The sequence below is a fragment of the Pantherophis guttatus genome, chromosome 1, assembly GCF_059756535.1.
Source record: "Pantherophis guttatus breed Tessera chromosome 1, ASM5975653v1, whole genome shotgun sequence".
In the NCBI taxonomy this organism is placed as follows: domain Eukaryota; kingdom Metazoa; phylum Chordata; class Lepidosauria; order Squamata; family Colubridae; genus Pantherophis; species Pantherophis guttatus.
In genome coordinates, this window is record NC_142063.1 from 186,449,124 (window position 1) to 186,465,556 (window position 16,433).

Consider the following 16,433-nt stretch of genomic DNA (forward strand, 5'->3'; position numbering starts at 1 on the left):
CCCACCCTAGCTTAATTTTTACCTGTGCACCCTGGAGTAGGCAGGGTCTTAATTAGGGTTTATTTTGAGGGTAGGGCTTATGTTGGGTGCACATGTAAAAATCAAGCTAGGATTTACTTTTGGGGTAGGTCGTATTTTCAGGGAAACATAGTAGTTTGCCACTTTTGAACCAATACTTGAACCAATCAATACTTTGAACCAACTAGCAGAAGTCAAAAGGTCTTCTGATAATGATGCAATGCTGACATTGGGAGGGCTGGGATTTAAATATTTTAAATGGTTTGGGGAGTGTAGGTAAAAAAGATAAAGGACTCCCTGTGGATTTTATTTTGCTAGTCATTGCCGACTATAGGGGGCAGTGCTCATCTCCATTTCAAGGCCATTGAGCCAGTGCTGTCCAAAGATATTTCCATGGTCATGTGGCCAGCATGATGTCATGGAGCGCTGTTACTTTCCCATCGAAGTGATACTATTTATCTACTCATATTTGTATGCTTTCAAACTGCTAGGTTGCCAGGAGCTGGGGTGAGGATGGCACTCAGGTCTCAAACATGCCAGGTTTCCAGCCGACAAGTCCAGCATCTTAGACACTGAGCCACTGAACCTTGGAGAGTGTAGGAAGAACATTTTGTCTCATGGAAACTTTTACCCTAAAACTGCTTGAGTTTCACTGCATAGAACACTAAACATTTTGGATTTATATTTGACCATCCAGATAATAATTGCAATTGTTTTTACCAATTGGCTTGAAAATTGGCAATAGTATAGATCTTAAGTACATTATAGTTGCCAATGGCATTGTTATATGGAATATGAACATCAATTAATTTTGAGGCATATATATTAAGAAACCATTTTGCAATTTGCTAGCTGAAGATCTATTAAAGTATTGTGGCTAAACTCCCCTGTGTGCCTGTTGGATTAAATCATAAAAGAGGATAATCCTATGGTTTTATAAACATAATAGACGAGAGCTCAGCAAACCCTAGTTTTAGTTATCATGTTAAGATGAATGATTCAGAAATCAGCTGCATTCTTTTTTCTCTTTCATTCTGAAAGATCACTACTTGAATCATCTTTGATTCTTCCTCTTTACCAACCTCTGATGGGAACCAATAACAGATTAAAGAAAAATTTCCTTTCTACTCAGTCTCTGACCTGCTATTATAATGCTTATTAGGACAAAATGGTTTGAGGAGAACTATTAATTTTTGGTTGCCATGATTTTTATTCTGAGCTGGAGAAATTTTTTTCAGCTCTTAAAGATTTACCTATTATTTGACATAAGCTCTATGAGACACAGATTTATCATTGTTAAAAGCTCTGATTAAAAGAAACAGTTTGAGTATGCTTTTATTTCTCTCCTCCTCCCTCCTTCCCTCCCTCCTCCCCTCTCTTCATCTATTATCTATCTATTTATACTCATTTATTTGATTTGTTGTGCTTATTATATGGTGGCTACTTACTTTAGATCCAGGTACACCAGGATGTCCAGAAATTCCTGGCTGACCAGGTACTCCCTGCAGGTATCACAGTAAGAAAAAGCCCATTTTGTACACAATAAATGTAAATGATTTCCCCTTTCTCAAAACAAAGCTAAAGACTGTCTGAAGTTATTTTTGCAAAATTGATATGCAGAGCAATTCATAGGTATTTATCTTGAAATCAAGAATTACCAGCAGCAAATCTTCTACCGGTATGAATATGAAAATGAATACAATATTTATGATAAAGTGACCTACATACACGTTCTCCCTTCTCTCCATCCTCTCCATCCTTTCCAGGCCTTCCCTGTAAAATGAATAATTTTATTTATTTAGTCAGCATGGAAATTCTTGTTTCTCCTACTGGGTTGCTGAGACTAATGAAGAATTAATTAAGAATTTGCACAAAAGTATTTCCCTGCAAAATAATCAGTGTCTTCAAGCTTTCTCAGAGTCTTGGAAAAAATGGTGGGAATAATGCTGTGGAATCATCAACTAATCCTGCTCTCTAACATCCTAATAAACCACCGGATGACTTCCTACTCATCCATGTAAGTATCCTTCTTTCACATATTCAGTCTGTCCCTATGGATCTGGGATATGTTGTTTGGAAAAGAGTGCCTGAGCCACTTTGATGTAAAAATTTGTGGAATACCCCCTGAAATACATATGTAGTATATCTAACCAGAGTTAGAACTGGCTATGGGCAGTTCTATCTCTAGCAGAACATACTGTAAGCACAGAGCATAGGACACTTTTCCGCAGCCACATGTACAATTACTCCCTCACTTCTGCTGGATCGTGTAACAGATTCACTGCAGTTGTAAAGGCACACACACTCTATTCACACACTTTCAAACCTTTCCAGCTGATACCAACAGTCACTATTCTGAAACTCATTGCAGTTAGCAAGGAATGGTTTTTCAAAGAAACTTCCAGTTTTTGAAAGGCTGGCCACCTTTCTTTTCCCAACTAAGACTTCCTCTCAGCCATTCCCTATTAGTAACAAATAACAACAATGAAAACTTTCCACCAATTTCAGCAAAGTGTATATTAAAGTCTGGGAAGCCCTTTTGCCATTCCAGGGCATTGGAGATTCAGTGGGACCTATTAGGTTGATGTGGAAATTGTGCAGGATGCCTTCAGGGTCTGGCCTCAAAGTTCTTTAATCCTCTTTTGATTATCAGTGAAGTTTATAGTATAACAGAAAGTTTTTACAATTTTTATAAGGAAAAGACAAAACAGAGTGATCAAATCACCATTTGCCCACATCTGTTGTTTTTTTTTTAAACTTTCATTCAAGTAGTTTTGGTCGCAGTAACAAATAAAAATATTTAAGGGAAGGAATAAAACACCTCCCTTAGATCCCAAAAACCAACAGTATCTTCTGCAAAGCTCACAAAGCTGCTTTGCAAACTTCTATCTGACAACTCCTCCTTGCCCCTGCAATGGGTGTGCACACAAGTCAGATGAAGCACTCAGATGCAAACGCCCAGAGAGTAGTTGAAGGGCCAGTCTTTCTGAATCCGACCAGACACTGGTAAGATCTCATATTATGAATTACCTAGTAGCAATAAAAGCAGCAAAACGTACTTATATTGCTGCTCTTATTGCATCATCAGATAACCGCCCGGCCGCCCTGTTTAGGGTGACCCACTCCCTGCTCCATCAGTAAGTGCAGGAGGACCCCTTGGAGGGTAGAGCCGAGGACTTTGTTCAGTATCTGTATGACAAAATCACTCAAATTCGCGAAGACTTGGATTCAGACTGGGTAGTTTCAGGGGGGATGACTGAGGCAGGTCTTGAGAATGTTATCTGGGATGAGTTTGATCCTGTGACTCCTGATGACGTGGACAGGATTTTGGACAGACTGAATGCGATCACATGTTTGTTGGACCCGTGTCCCTCCTGGTTAGTGCTGGCTTCCTGGGAGGTGACGCGAGGCTGGCTCCAGGGGATTATAAATGCTTCATTGGGTGAGGGTGACTTCTCTGCCGCCTTGAAAGAGGTGGTGGTGAGGCCTCTCCTCACGAAGCCTTCCCTGGACCCGGCAGTGTTGGCTAATTATCGTCCAATCTCCAACCTTCGCTTTGTGGCAAAGGTTGTCGAGAGTGTGGTTGCACGACAGTTCCCCCAGCACCTGGATGAAACGACGTATCTGGATCTGTTCCAGTCGGGCTTCAGGCCTGGGTACAGCACGGAAACGGTATTGGTCGCATTGGTTGATGAGCTCTGGAGGGCTCGGGACAAGGGTTGCTCCTCTGTCCTGGTCCTATTAGACCTCTCAGCGGCTTTTGATACCATCGACCATGGTATCATGCTGCACTGGTTGGAAGAGTTAGGGGTGGGGTGCACTGTGTTGCAGTGGTTCTCCTCCTTTCTCTCCGACTGGTTGCAGTCTGTGTTGGCAGGGAGGCAGAGGTCAACCCCGAGGCCCCTCATATGTGGGGTGCCACAAGGGTTGGTCCTCTCGCTCCTTTTGTTCAAAATTTATGTAAAGCCGCTGGGCGAGATCATCCGTGGTTTTGGGGTGAAGTACCACCAATATGCTGACGACACTCAGCTGTACATCTCCACCCCAGACCACCCCAACGATGCCTTTAAAGTGATGTCCAGGTGCCTGGAGGCCATGCAGATCTGGATGGTGAGAAACAGGCTCAGGCTCAACCCATCTAAGACTGAGTGGCTGTGGTTTCTGATGTCCCAATATAGTCAGTTGACGCCATCACTGACTATTGGGGGCAAATCGTTGGCCCCCACGGAGAGGACTCGCAACTTGGGCATCCTCCTGGATTCACGGCTGTCTTTAGAAGAGCATTTGACGGCCGGGACCGGGAGGATTTTTCATCAGGTTCGCCTGATTCGCCAGTTGCGTCCCTTTCTGGATCGGGACTCCTTACACACAGTCACTCATGCCCTCGTCACTTCCTGCCTGGACTATTGCAATGCTCTCTACATGGGTCTCCTCTTGAGGAGCACCCGGAGGCTCCAACTGGCGCAGAGTGTGGCCGCGTGATGTCCTGTCCCCACAACACACACACAACACACATGCGGGTGGTTATGGGAGTGACATGGCGCTTCCATGTAACACCTATCCTGCGCGAGCTGCACTGGCTCCCGGTGGTCTTCCGGGTGCGCTTCAAGGTTCTGGTTACCACCTTTAGAGCGCTCCATGGCTTAGGACCTGGTTACTTACGGGACCGCCTGCTACCACAGATAGCCTCCCACCGGCCAGTACGCTCTCATAGAGAGGGGCTCCTCCGGGTGCCGTCAGCCAAACAGTGTCAACTGGCGGCCCCTAGGCGGAGGGCCTTCTCTGTGGGGGCACCTACTATCTGGAACGAGCTCCCCACAGAGATATGAAGGATCCCGGATCTGCGCACCTTCCATCGCGTTCTCAAGACCTTTTTATTCCATCAAGCTGGCCTGGCCTAATCTTTCCCCCTTTTTTCTTTTTATAATGTAAATTTTAATCTGTTTTAAATTACTGGGGTGTTTTAAATCTGTCTTGGGCCAAATTGTTTAATTCGGTTTTATTCTGCTTTTAAATTTTTGTATTTATGTGTTTTATTTTGTGGCTGTTCACCGCCGAGTCCTTCGGGAGTAGGGCGGTATATAAATCTAATAAACAAACAAACAAACAAACAAACAAACAAACAAACAAACAGATGGGAAGCACTTCTGCATTGCTCTTGTATACTGCATAGCACCTCTGCTGAAAACTTTCCATGGTTTTATGATGAACTGAATCTAAAATGAACTGAATCTAAACTTTCCTATTTATGTAGATCCCATCATTTTTTGTGTGGAAAACAATGTTTTTTCTTTACTACCTTGCAACTTCACAAAACATAAAACTACAACAAATAGCCTACATGAGACTAAATGCTGGTGAAGACCTTTTCAGGCACCCCAGTGAAATTCATGGCTATTTTTGTCCTCTTTAATTTATTCTTCTATGGTTCCTTTCTGAATGAAAAATTCAATGGGATCGTAACAAAACAACTTCAGCCATGAAAACAAAAACACCCATGCGTGAAACCCCAACCTGGAAATATATGTTCAGCCCTTTAGTCATTACAGAATTAATTTTAAAATAGGAGAAAAGAAGGAAACTGCAAAGCCTTCAAAAGATAATGAGCAATTTCAATAAGAAATCAATTCCATTTGTGGAACTACCTAAAGTACCAAAATGGCTAGATAAGCAAAAAAAGATGTACATACCCGTGGACCAGGTTTCCCAGGTTCACCTTTTTCCCCTTTGATGCTCTGGCCTGGCAACCCCTTTTAAAAGATGGCAGATATTTTACATGAGTTAATATAGTTAATTAAAATTTCAGTATAAGTTCCATGGACAAAACCCAAATTTTGCACTACTTTGAACATGATGACAATTGGATGACAATGGACCTACCTGAGAAGACGACCTGGAAGGTAATAATTCTAGATGGGAGTGGTCGGGGACTCCAGTCTCCATCTTTTCCTTTCTACTGTCTGCTTTTTAAGAACACGTGGGTTTTAACTGCATTTTTTGATATATTTTTTCCTTTCTTCTGATTTTTACTTTCAAACATTAATCTACCAGTTGAATGATGATTTAATTTAACCCCCTACTGGATCTTTTTTTATGATCTTTGAGAGGAGGCTTCTTTTTAATGTTCTTTGAGAGGAGCTGTTTATGATTGGCTATAAAGGTTCTAGCTGTAAAAGTTTTACTACTGAAATATTTTAGACTATATCAAAATCTAGTCAAAATGCAACCAATATATCAAGGCAAAGTTTATTGGGGAAACTAGGCAGATAGAATATTGTCAACTTATAAGGTCAGCTTGAAAATTTGGATAAAAAGCTTGATAAAGTTACAATGATTTTAGAAGATGGTAATCAGATACAATTAAATCTACCACAAGATTTACAACCAGATGGATTTAGAATATAACTTGCTGCTCACAGCCCTGAAAGATGAGGCTGACTGGGAAAATACAAGTTGTCTAGAGGACTTTGAGAAAAGTATGGATTCTAAAGACTCAAAATTGACAGAACAACCAGTGATGAACTTGATTTTTCTAAGCAGTCTGAGGGAGATTGGGAGATGGTTTTACTATACCCAATTGGAAAATAAATGTTAGGAGATGTTATCTTACAATTAATAGGAGATTTTTTTTTGTACAACAAATGCTGTGGAGATACACACAACAGAGACTTGTGATTTTGGGAAATAAAATCCAATTGTTAGAAAATATCCTGTTTAATATTTTAAAGAAAAGATTTATTATTAAGAATTAATCGAAGATATGTCTAAGAAGGTTTTAAAGAAGAAACTGGGCAGTCACTTGTCTGAAATGGTAGAGGGTCTCCTGCTTGAGCAGGGGGTTGGACTAGAGGACCTCCAAGGTCCCTTCCAGCTCTATTCTGATTGATTGATATTTGATCTTGGATGGACCAAAGACAATTATTGTAGTGACATATGGTAGAAGCCATTGTGGACTTTCTGTGAGTGAAATGCAATAAATGGATTGTTCATAGAGGGTTTGGAAGTTTCATTTAGCTATTGGTTTTTTCTGTTAAATATATTTTCATATATTAAATAGATGTCAGGGTAAGTGGGTAGGGTAAGTAGTGTTGTAGAAATTTACAAATTATGTGCCTGCTTCACAAGGGGGGAGGACTTATTGTCTTTGAAATATATTTATCAGTATTCTACTAGGAGGAACAATTTATGTATATATCTTCTTTTGTTTATGCACTTTTTTGTTGTAGTCCTGTTTAGGTTTGTTTTGTTTTGTTTATTTTTTTTATTTTTTGTGTTTGCATTTTAATATTTTGAATAAAATAAAAAATTGTTTGAAAAAGGAAATGCAACTTTTTTCTTTTACTAGATTGTATGGATTCTTTTTAATCCCAAAGGAATGGTTGTAGAAGTAGAGGAGGTGGATTGTTGGAGAAGAGTTCCTAGTCAGGTTTCTTTTGTACATATTTGCTCAGTATACATTGTACTGGTTTTCTACTTTGTTGCCTGAGAGACTACACACAGTAAATCCTTGACTGTACCAGTATCTTGAACGGGATTTCTGGTCGTGGTGAAAATATGTGCTTGGCTGAAAAGTTGCAAGAGGGAGGGAGAGTCCAGATATACTTTCTTCAGAAAATCTGTGAGAAAGCCAGCAGGAATGGTGGGGCAAGGATCAGATCATCCAAGAGACAGATATGAATGTCTGGTGATTGCTACTTGTACTGCAATTTCCCATCAGTAACACTTGGGTAAACCTAGGTAAACCAGCCATGCTAATCTGATCTCTCACCTCATGGAGTTGTTAGTCAATGTCAGATCAGTTCAAATTAGCACTCCTTCTTTGATATGATCATAGATGAAAAGGTCAATCTAGTTTGCACCTTTGAAACCTGCATTGGAGAGCTGCAAATGATGATCCAGCTGTGCCTCCTCCAATAGTTGACAAAGCACCAGTGTATGGATCCCTGGTGCAGGGATTATGTAATCAGAATTCTAATTGTCTCACCAGGAAATCAATCATTGGCTGGTTTGTTATGAATAGTATCTGGTGCTGGGTTGCAGAACCAGAGTAGCAATCTTGTTGATATTCTCACCATTGATCAATTTCTTTCTTGCTTGAGATGGCAAAAGTTCTCTAGTATGATCTTGGGGTATCCTAAGGCTATCATGAAACAATCACTCCCTCAGTCTCGCTCAAGATTTTATAGCTACTATGGGATAGGCTGGTGTCAGCCACGCAAGGTAGTTTAGACAAGAAACCAAAATCATGAGAACCAAATGCTACTTTACCCTTATTGTAAGTTTACACTAACACAATCTTGCAAAATGAAAATACTTCCCATCTCCCCTGCCTGTACTTCCCAGAGAACTAGGGAGGGTCCCTTCTATAATGGTATGTGGGAATTATATTGAGGTGTGCATAGAAGAGATACTCCTTAGGGAACAATCAGACAGTCAAAGAAGGTGTGCCCAGTAGCTTAATGGTCAGGGAAAGAAATTTAGGAAGGACCCACCCCAGGGGTGAAATGCACCTGGTTCGGACCGGCTCGGGCGAGTAGGTAGCGATGGCGGCGGGCAGTTCGGAGAACTGGTAGCAAAAATCCCTTCCCCGCCCCAGCCTCCAGCTTGCTTACCTTAGCTGCTGGTCGCAATGCCTGCTTTGCTTCGCTTGCTGTAATCCCTGCAATCCATTGCATCAGCAAGCAACTGAATCTTCCTGCTTGCAATCAAGCTCATCGGTAAGCAGTTCTATCTGCCTGCCTGCCTGCCTGCCTGCCTGCTTGCTTGCCTTGCCCAGTAAGTTTTTTTCCCCTTTGGAAGCTTTAAAAAAAAATAGTTAATTGGGGTTTTTTTTAGTTGTTCTTTTTTTAGACCTAGCCATTTAAAGTTTAGGAAGTTTTAAATTTAGCTGCTTTTATATAAAAATAAAATAAAATAAAGTAATATTTTGTGCAGGTTTCACTCTAACTACACAAACATACAAAATCTCACAAAGCTGTATGTGGAATTTTGTGTGTGTAAAGTGTGAAAGTTGGTTTTTTGGACTTTTTGTGGCTGTGTGAGGTTCCTGCTTGTTTCAGGGGCCATTTTGGGTCTAGCACAGCTGCTTTTACATTGTGGGTGAGCCAGTTGTGTTGTGTTGTGTTTTATAGGTTAAAAAAGGGCAAAGAAGTGACATCGACCTGGCCACGCCCACCTGACCACGAAGCCACGCCCATTAATTAAGCCACGCCCACAGAACTGGTAGTGAAAATTTTTAGATTTCACCCCTGACCCACCCTGATTGGTCAGTCTCTTAAAAGTAAGGGCAGGAGATCTGTACTTTCAGATTTGCAAGATTTGGTTAATGTAGGCTTATAATAAAGTAGAATTAGCTCATCTGCTTTTGTTTTCTGTCTGGTTTACCTAGGAGGGCTGACACTTCTGAGACACTTTCTCTATTCTCATTTCTCCTGAGGACTCAGACTTCATTTATCAGGCCATTGTCTCTACTATAACTCTCTCTTCTGTTTTGCAAGGTTATTCTCACAGTCCATTACAGATGACTTGGAAGTAATCAAGTAAATCAGTGTGAGATTTCTACTGGTGTAGCTAACGTTCTCTACAAAGCTGGAGGACCAATTAAGATGTTCAGAATTCAGAGATTCTGGTGATTCTGATGATGCTTTAGTCTTATTATTGATCACCCAGTTGCTGATACTGTTGTTTCTGGGAAATCTTTCCAGTTATTGGGACCCTGGAATGACCCTTGATTTACTTTACTAAGGAACCCTTGGTAAGGAAACAACTGGTAGGCAACTAGAGAACAGATGGTATGCAATCATGGCTACTGTGTGTTTGATGACTTCACTCTTCTTACATCTTCAGTGAATCAGGCAGCAAGACTTTTTTGGTGATGGTTAATGCTTCTTTTGGGGTTTTTTGTTTTCTTTTTATAACCCCTCAAAATTAACTAAAGGGCATTTTCATTAATTGATTACTGACAATAATAAAGTTGCTGTTATTAACTTTAAAATTAAAATTAAACTTTAGTTATTGATTGAAATATAGAATTTTAGAATTCAACCCGATTTGGGCTCAACTTGAAAACTATTTTGTGATCTACTGATATCCTTCTTTGTTCTGGGATTACTTTTGATATTTCCCCTTAATGATGATGGACAGACAACCAGAGCCTGATAGAAAGACTAGATAAAACCAGCTATGTTTAGATAAAGCTGTTTTTATTACTCTTGTAGAATTTAAAATTAAAGTTTGATTTGGATTTGGATTATTTGCTCCTGAAGCATCACTCCCTCTAAAGCTCCATGACCACTAGAGCCTTTGAAAGATTTATTTCAAGTTCCTAAGATGGAAACCTTGTTTTATGATGAGAAGTTGAAAGAAGTTCATGAAATTGGCATTGGTTAATTACACAAACTTTAGAATAATATGCTTGATAGCCCTGTTTTGTAAATAAACTGAAGCTCCCAATAAAGAATGTAAAAGTCATTTCTTTTGATCTTAAAATTAGACTAATAAAACTGAAAATTCTGTTTAATGGATATAGGATGCTTCAGAAAATGTTTAATAAGGTTTGCATGCTATTATTCAGAATTTGCAATGTTATTTCATATAGTTTTAACTTGTCCTACTATTGCCATATTTGAGGCTGGAATTAAAACAGTTGTTAACATGACCTTAGCTTGATCACTGTTAGTTAAGAACACAAATATTTTGCTTGGCTAATGTTCCCAACACATGGAATCTATCAAGACATCAGAACTGTGGCATTTTTCTGCATAGGGACAGGGTAAAAACATTTTTATACAATATCAGAAGGGTGAATCTATACTTGCCTTGCAGCAATGGATTGCTGATATATATGGTGAGTCAACGTTGAAATTGAATTATTTTTGCTAGTTTGTTTTTTGCTTTGTTATATTTTGATGGAGAGGCAAATAAGAGGATTTTTAAGCCATCTGGTTTTAGAGTTTTTTGTTCCTGAGATAAATTTCCAATCCTTGTTTTTCCTTTCCTTTTTCCCACAGATTTTTTTTTCTTTTTGCATTTTAGGGGACCTGAAATATTGTTTCATTTTTTTTGTTTTTGTGTTATTTAGTTTGATGTGAGAAACAGAAGATCACAAAAGATTTACACTTACTGAAATGCCATCTTCACCTTTTTCACCAGGATCACCCTATTAGAATTTAAAAAACAAACAGCCAATTACTATAGTAGAGCACCATTGATGTCTACAAAATGCATTTTCCAAATCTAGATAAGCATACATTTATGCCACACGCCCCCCCTCCCCCAGAAATCTCAACCATGCAACATATCTGGTTATTATAAACTGTTAAATGTAACATAGATTTGCTAAGCATTAAACTCTGAGTGACCAGGTTCTGAAATCCTTAGGACAACATGCTGAGCAACTTCAGAGCAGAATTAAATCTCAAGTCACTTTTGAAGCTGAATAAAAAACCCTTTTTTTACTTTGCAATATAGTAACGGATTTAGACATTTAATTAATATAACTTTTGTTGGTTTTAATCTGTACTATGGATTTTCTAACCTACAGTCCACAGCATTTCTTATAACTGGAATGGCTAAATTGGTCTTTTATTTTGCTTTCCTTATTTTACAAAGCCCATCTGTCTTAAGAGATGATGGCAGTGAACAAGTTGAAAATAAGCAAGTGTTCCAGATATAATTTACAAATGAACATAGATAGAAAATGGATGGTGCTCACATTGTTTATTTAAACTTTTATTTTGTCATTAATCCTCATCATAAGTGGCAGCTTCTAAAACAATGTAATGAAGAGAAATAAGAAGTGCATATTTACTTTGTCTCCCTGTATGATGGTGGTCCCTTTCGCTCCACCGTGGCTATCTATTCCAGGGCGACCAGGGGGACCCACGATCCCACGCTCACCCTGCAAACATCCCCAATAAACAGATTGGCAAATGAATCAGCAAAAGACATTGTAGTTTACTTACTGTAGTTTAAAAAACTTGGGGAAGTACATCATTTTAAAAATTCTCTTCACTTCAAATGTTGCATTGCTTTGCTTTTAAGTTAATCTTCTTCAGGCAAATTAGATATACTCATTAAAGATTAAATTATCTCTGTCCAGTCCCATCATTTCAGGAGATAACACGGTACGCAATAAAAGACAATGCAATCTCCATAAATAATGAATCTGTAGTGATTTTCTAAAGGTTTTCTGAAATATACTGTATTTTATGCAATAATTGATTCACATAGAGTTTGTATATCAGCTGCCTCAGATCCCACAGATGTAGATAGACGTTTCAATATTAAAAACTATATAATGGAGCAATACTTTTCTCCAAAAGCAATACAACTAAGTAGTCAAAATGTAATTTCACGAGTATTCTGAATTCCCCAACACATTGGCTTACTAACGTTAATGGATACAGAGAAAAAAAAATCATATTGATACAAGGTGTAATGGAACTTTTGTATTTTAAACATCACAGAATCTTCAAAATCGTTGAATCTCCAAAAAAAAGTTCAAACTTCTTTTAGTTTCCCAACTTTTGCACATACCCCCAGGACACCACATTTAAATCATGTCTACTTCAGTGACACATTAATTATGTGCTGCATGAAGAAATAATTCTTTTGGCTTCTTGGCCTTTTGGCTAAGATGGTGTGTGTGTATATGTGTGTGCATGTGCATGTGCATGCATGTAGTAGATGTTTTAAATCATACTTAGATCAGAGGTGGGTTTCAGCAGATTCTGACCAGTTCTGGAGAACCGGTAGCGGAAATTTTGAGTACTTCGGAGAACCAGTAGTAAAAATTCTGACTGACCCCACCCCCATCTATTCTCTGCCTCCCAATTCCCAACTGGGGATTTTGCAGTAACCTTCTCCTGGAGTGGGGAGGGAATGGAGATTTTATAGTATCCTTCCCCTGCCATGCCCACCAAGCCACACCCACCAAGCCATGCCACATTCACAGAACTGGTAAGACAAAAATTTGAAACCCACCACTGACTTAGATGGTAGCTGGCCGTAGCATTTTGAAGATTATTTTTCCCTGCCCACTTTCTCCATGCTCCATGTTAGCATGCACGTCATCAAATCTCCCCTTAGCTGCTTTGAACTGGAACATTTTGCTTGAGCTCCTTGATCATTTTAATTGCGCTCTTCTATTTTTTTTATATATATATGTATGCATGTGAATTTAGGGGGCTTGGCCTCAATATTCATCATTTTATGCTTATTTAAACTGAACTACATTTGTCATTTGGCTGACAAGTTACTCCATTTGAACATCTTTTGGAGCTGTTCAGAATACTTTTGGTTTTTAACACCTTAACCCCTATGTTGATATAGCTTATGAATACATTGAATACTTTAAGAACTTATTCTCAGAGAAAGAATCCTGCCAGAATTTACCCTTGTTACAAGCAATACTGTAATTAAAATTGAAGATTAGGTTTAAACCCAATGTTTTAAGAACAGTCAGAGCAGCAACTGGCCCTAAAACCCACTTATACATCCAATAGCATAAGCTTGATTCCCCCAGTTTACTAGCTTTTATAGTGCAGCCTAATTCTAGTTGTAGTAACTCTGTGATCACTCTCTTACTGACCATTCAGAGAGAACCAAATCTCCACAGCCATGAAGCCAATGCACAGCCAAATGCTGCTATCCCTGTTCTTGGTGTGTATATTTCATTAAAAAAAAAACATACTTTCATGTGGCTGGCTAACATTCAATAATAGTGGATTCCATGACAGGTTTCTTCTGAATTTGTGTAAGTTTCTTTCAGTAAGTGAGGCTGGGATTAAACAAGAGGTAAAATAGAGGAGCCTTCAGCCTGCAGAGAAGCCAGCACGTTGCCTGTGCTTATGACTTTCAAAAGAGCAATCTTACCTTTTCCCCTGGTGGACCTCGGAAACCCAAGCCCATTTGACCCTGGTGATACAAACAAGAGGCAGTTGATAAAATAAAAGTCACCTTTGAAGTAACTATTGTTTGCAAATATACTTTGGGGGCATTTTTTAATGAATAAAACAGTTCTGCAGGGTTAACCCAGAGTCCTTTTTCTGCTGATGTCAAAGCCAGCAAATGCCTCTGGGAAACCCAAGATGGCAAGAGTTCTCTCCTCTTTTTCGTGATTTGTCTGATCCTGGATATAAGATATAGCTTCCAGGATCAGTAAGTTTAATATCTTCCTTTCTTTATGAATGTGCCTCATCCTGTCCTAAAGCTGCCATCACTGTCATCCTTAAACTCCACTACAAGCAAACCCTGAATCTTTCGTGCTCCACTTTTTTCATTAGATAGACCAAGACTCTTATTTCCTTTTCAAGGGCAAGATCAGGTTCATTTTTTTTTAAAGACTCTGTAATTCCTTGCATCACGGTGGAGTCAAGGCAATTGAATGGAACTGAGCATTTAAATGGCTGGATGCCTTTCCTGATGCCTATGTGGAGCTCACAGCAGATATTTTCTCTTTGAGTCCAGAGCAGGGGTGTCAAATTTGATTTCATTGAGGGCCACATCAGGGTTGTGTTTGATCTCGGGAGGGTTGGGGGAATGTGGCTGGGGTAGGAGTGGCTGGGGTAGGCATGGCCAGGGTGGACATGGCCAGCTCAATGTCACTCGTGTCAGGGGGCACCTGTGGTGGCCAAGTGTTAAGGCAGGACTTCCCTCAGACCTTCCCTCACTCTCATTATAATCTCCTTCCTTTATTCCTTCGTTCCTTCCTTCCCTGTTCCTTCTCCTTTCTTCTTCCTTTCCCTCTTTCCTTATTTTTCCTTCCTTGCTCTCTCCCCATCCTTCCTTCCTTTTCTTTTTCTTTCCTTTTTCCCTTTCTCCCTTCCTGTCCCCTCTTGCATGCTCATATGCAAAACATTTCTCCTTTTGTTTTGTGTTTAGTTTGTTTTGCTAGCTCCGTTTTCACGGGCAGAGGCACCATGGGCCCATCCTTTGCCGTTTCCAGGGCAGCCCTGCAGGCCAGATCTAAGCATCCTGTGGGCCAGATCTGGCTTGCAGGCCTTTAATTTGACACCCCTGGTCCAGAGAGAGAAATATCTTCTGCTACCCAGGATCACCCTCACGGTCTCCTGATTGTGAGGTGAGAGTTCCACCTCTAGGTCACCACACTGCTCAAGCTTGGTTCAAATCACTCTTATAAAAATAATATGGCATTATAGCAACAAATACTTTGTTTTAGAAATATTTCATTGTTGTATTTTTAATTTTCATTATTGAAATTAACTTCTGTAGAAGAGACAATATCAGATATTTATCCCTACTTTAAAAAGTATATTGTAATTGTTAAATTTGCAGTACTACCAGGAACTGGTGCACCTCCACTAATTTGGAGGCTCTGAATACTTCTCTTTAGGCAGCTTATGGCATGTGAACTCCCATAAGACCATATGGTGCTTCAAAGGGACGCTTTGCTTTGATCACAACCCCATTTCAAAGCTGCTTTGCCAAACAAAGTGGATTCTGCTTCTCAAGAGCAAAGTGGATGACTACGTCTGCTACTTCTCATTGTGTTAGCTGCCTCCTTTACCATATCTCAAAATTAGTGAGTTACTGACCATTTTAAAAGAGGCACTCATAGCAAGACAAGTAATTTTTAAGCAAAGGAGCCAATTTTCCTCGAAGTACTCAGTCTTGGATTATACAGGTCTTTTCAGTTTCTTTTTCTGGCTGTTTTTTAGCATTTATGTATCACAGATTATATGTAGTGTGCAGAGAAGAGTGTAGAAAAGAGGAACAAAGTTGATTAGGGGACTGGAGGCTAAAACATATAAAGAACCGTTGCTGGAATTGGATATGTCTAGTCTTATGAAAAGAAGGACTAGGGGTGACATGATAGCAGTATTCCAATATCTCAGGGGTTGCCACAAAGAAGAAAGAGTCAAACTATTCTCCAAAACTCCTCAAGGCAGGACAAGAAGCAATGGATCAACTAATCAAGGAGAGAAGCAACCTAGAACTTTCCTGACAGTTAGAACAATTCATCAGTGAAACAACTTGCCTCTAGAAATTGTGGGTGCTCAAACACTGGAAGTTTAAGAAGAGATTGGACAACCATTTGTCTGAAATGGTACAGGGTTTCTTGCCTGAGCAGGGGGTTGGACAAGAAGACCTCCAAGGTCCCTTCCAACTTTGTTATTCTGTAGTGTTATTCAGTTAATTTAGATTGTTTTGTCCATCAATCTCTATAAAATATTTAAATAAATATTTGTACTTTGATTATTTTTTTCAGATAATTTATACTGAATAAAAGTGCAAAAGAAGCCAGCCTTACCTTCTCACCTGGAGGTCCAGGTGGCCCTGGAAAACCCTGTAAAATTAAATATTTTATTAATTCTTTGAGTTATATTTATTTCATTAATGAATGAACTCTTTATAAGTAGGATTTTCATTTCATGCTGCTTCTTTCATCTGGT

The 16,433-nt window shown here is 39.5% G+C and overlaps 1 protein-coding gene across 3 annotated transcripts in view; it reads right to left on the reverse strand.

Moving 5' to 3' along the window:
• Positions 1-16,433, reverse strand: part of COL4A1 (collagen type IV alpha 1 chain) — a 161,894-nt gene that overhangs the window by 85,110 nt on the left and 60,351 nt on the right. For all 3 annotated transcript variants that reach the window (XM_087886329.1, XM_034426848.3, XM_087886327.1), the window contains 7 exons: positions 16,292-16,327; positions 13,894-13,935; positions 11,828-11,917; positions 11,141-11,176; positions 5,709-5,768; positions 1,747-1,791; positions 1,467-1,520 (listed from right to left, as the gene is read on the reverse strand). In XM_087886329.1, coding sequence (XP_087742455.1) covers positions 1,467-1,520; positions 1,747-1,791; positions 5,709-5,768; positions 11,141-11,176; positions 11,828-11,917; positions 13,894-13,929 — 321 coding nt within the window. In that variant the 5' untranslated portion in view covers positions 13,930-13,935; positions 16,292-16,327. The remainder of the gene's footprint in view (positions 1-1,466; positions 1,521-1,746; positions 1,792-5,708; positions 5,769-11,140; positions 11,177-11,827; positions 11,918-13,893; positions 13,936-16,291; positions 16,328-16,433) is intronic.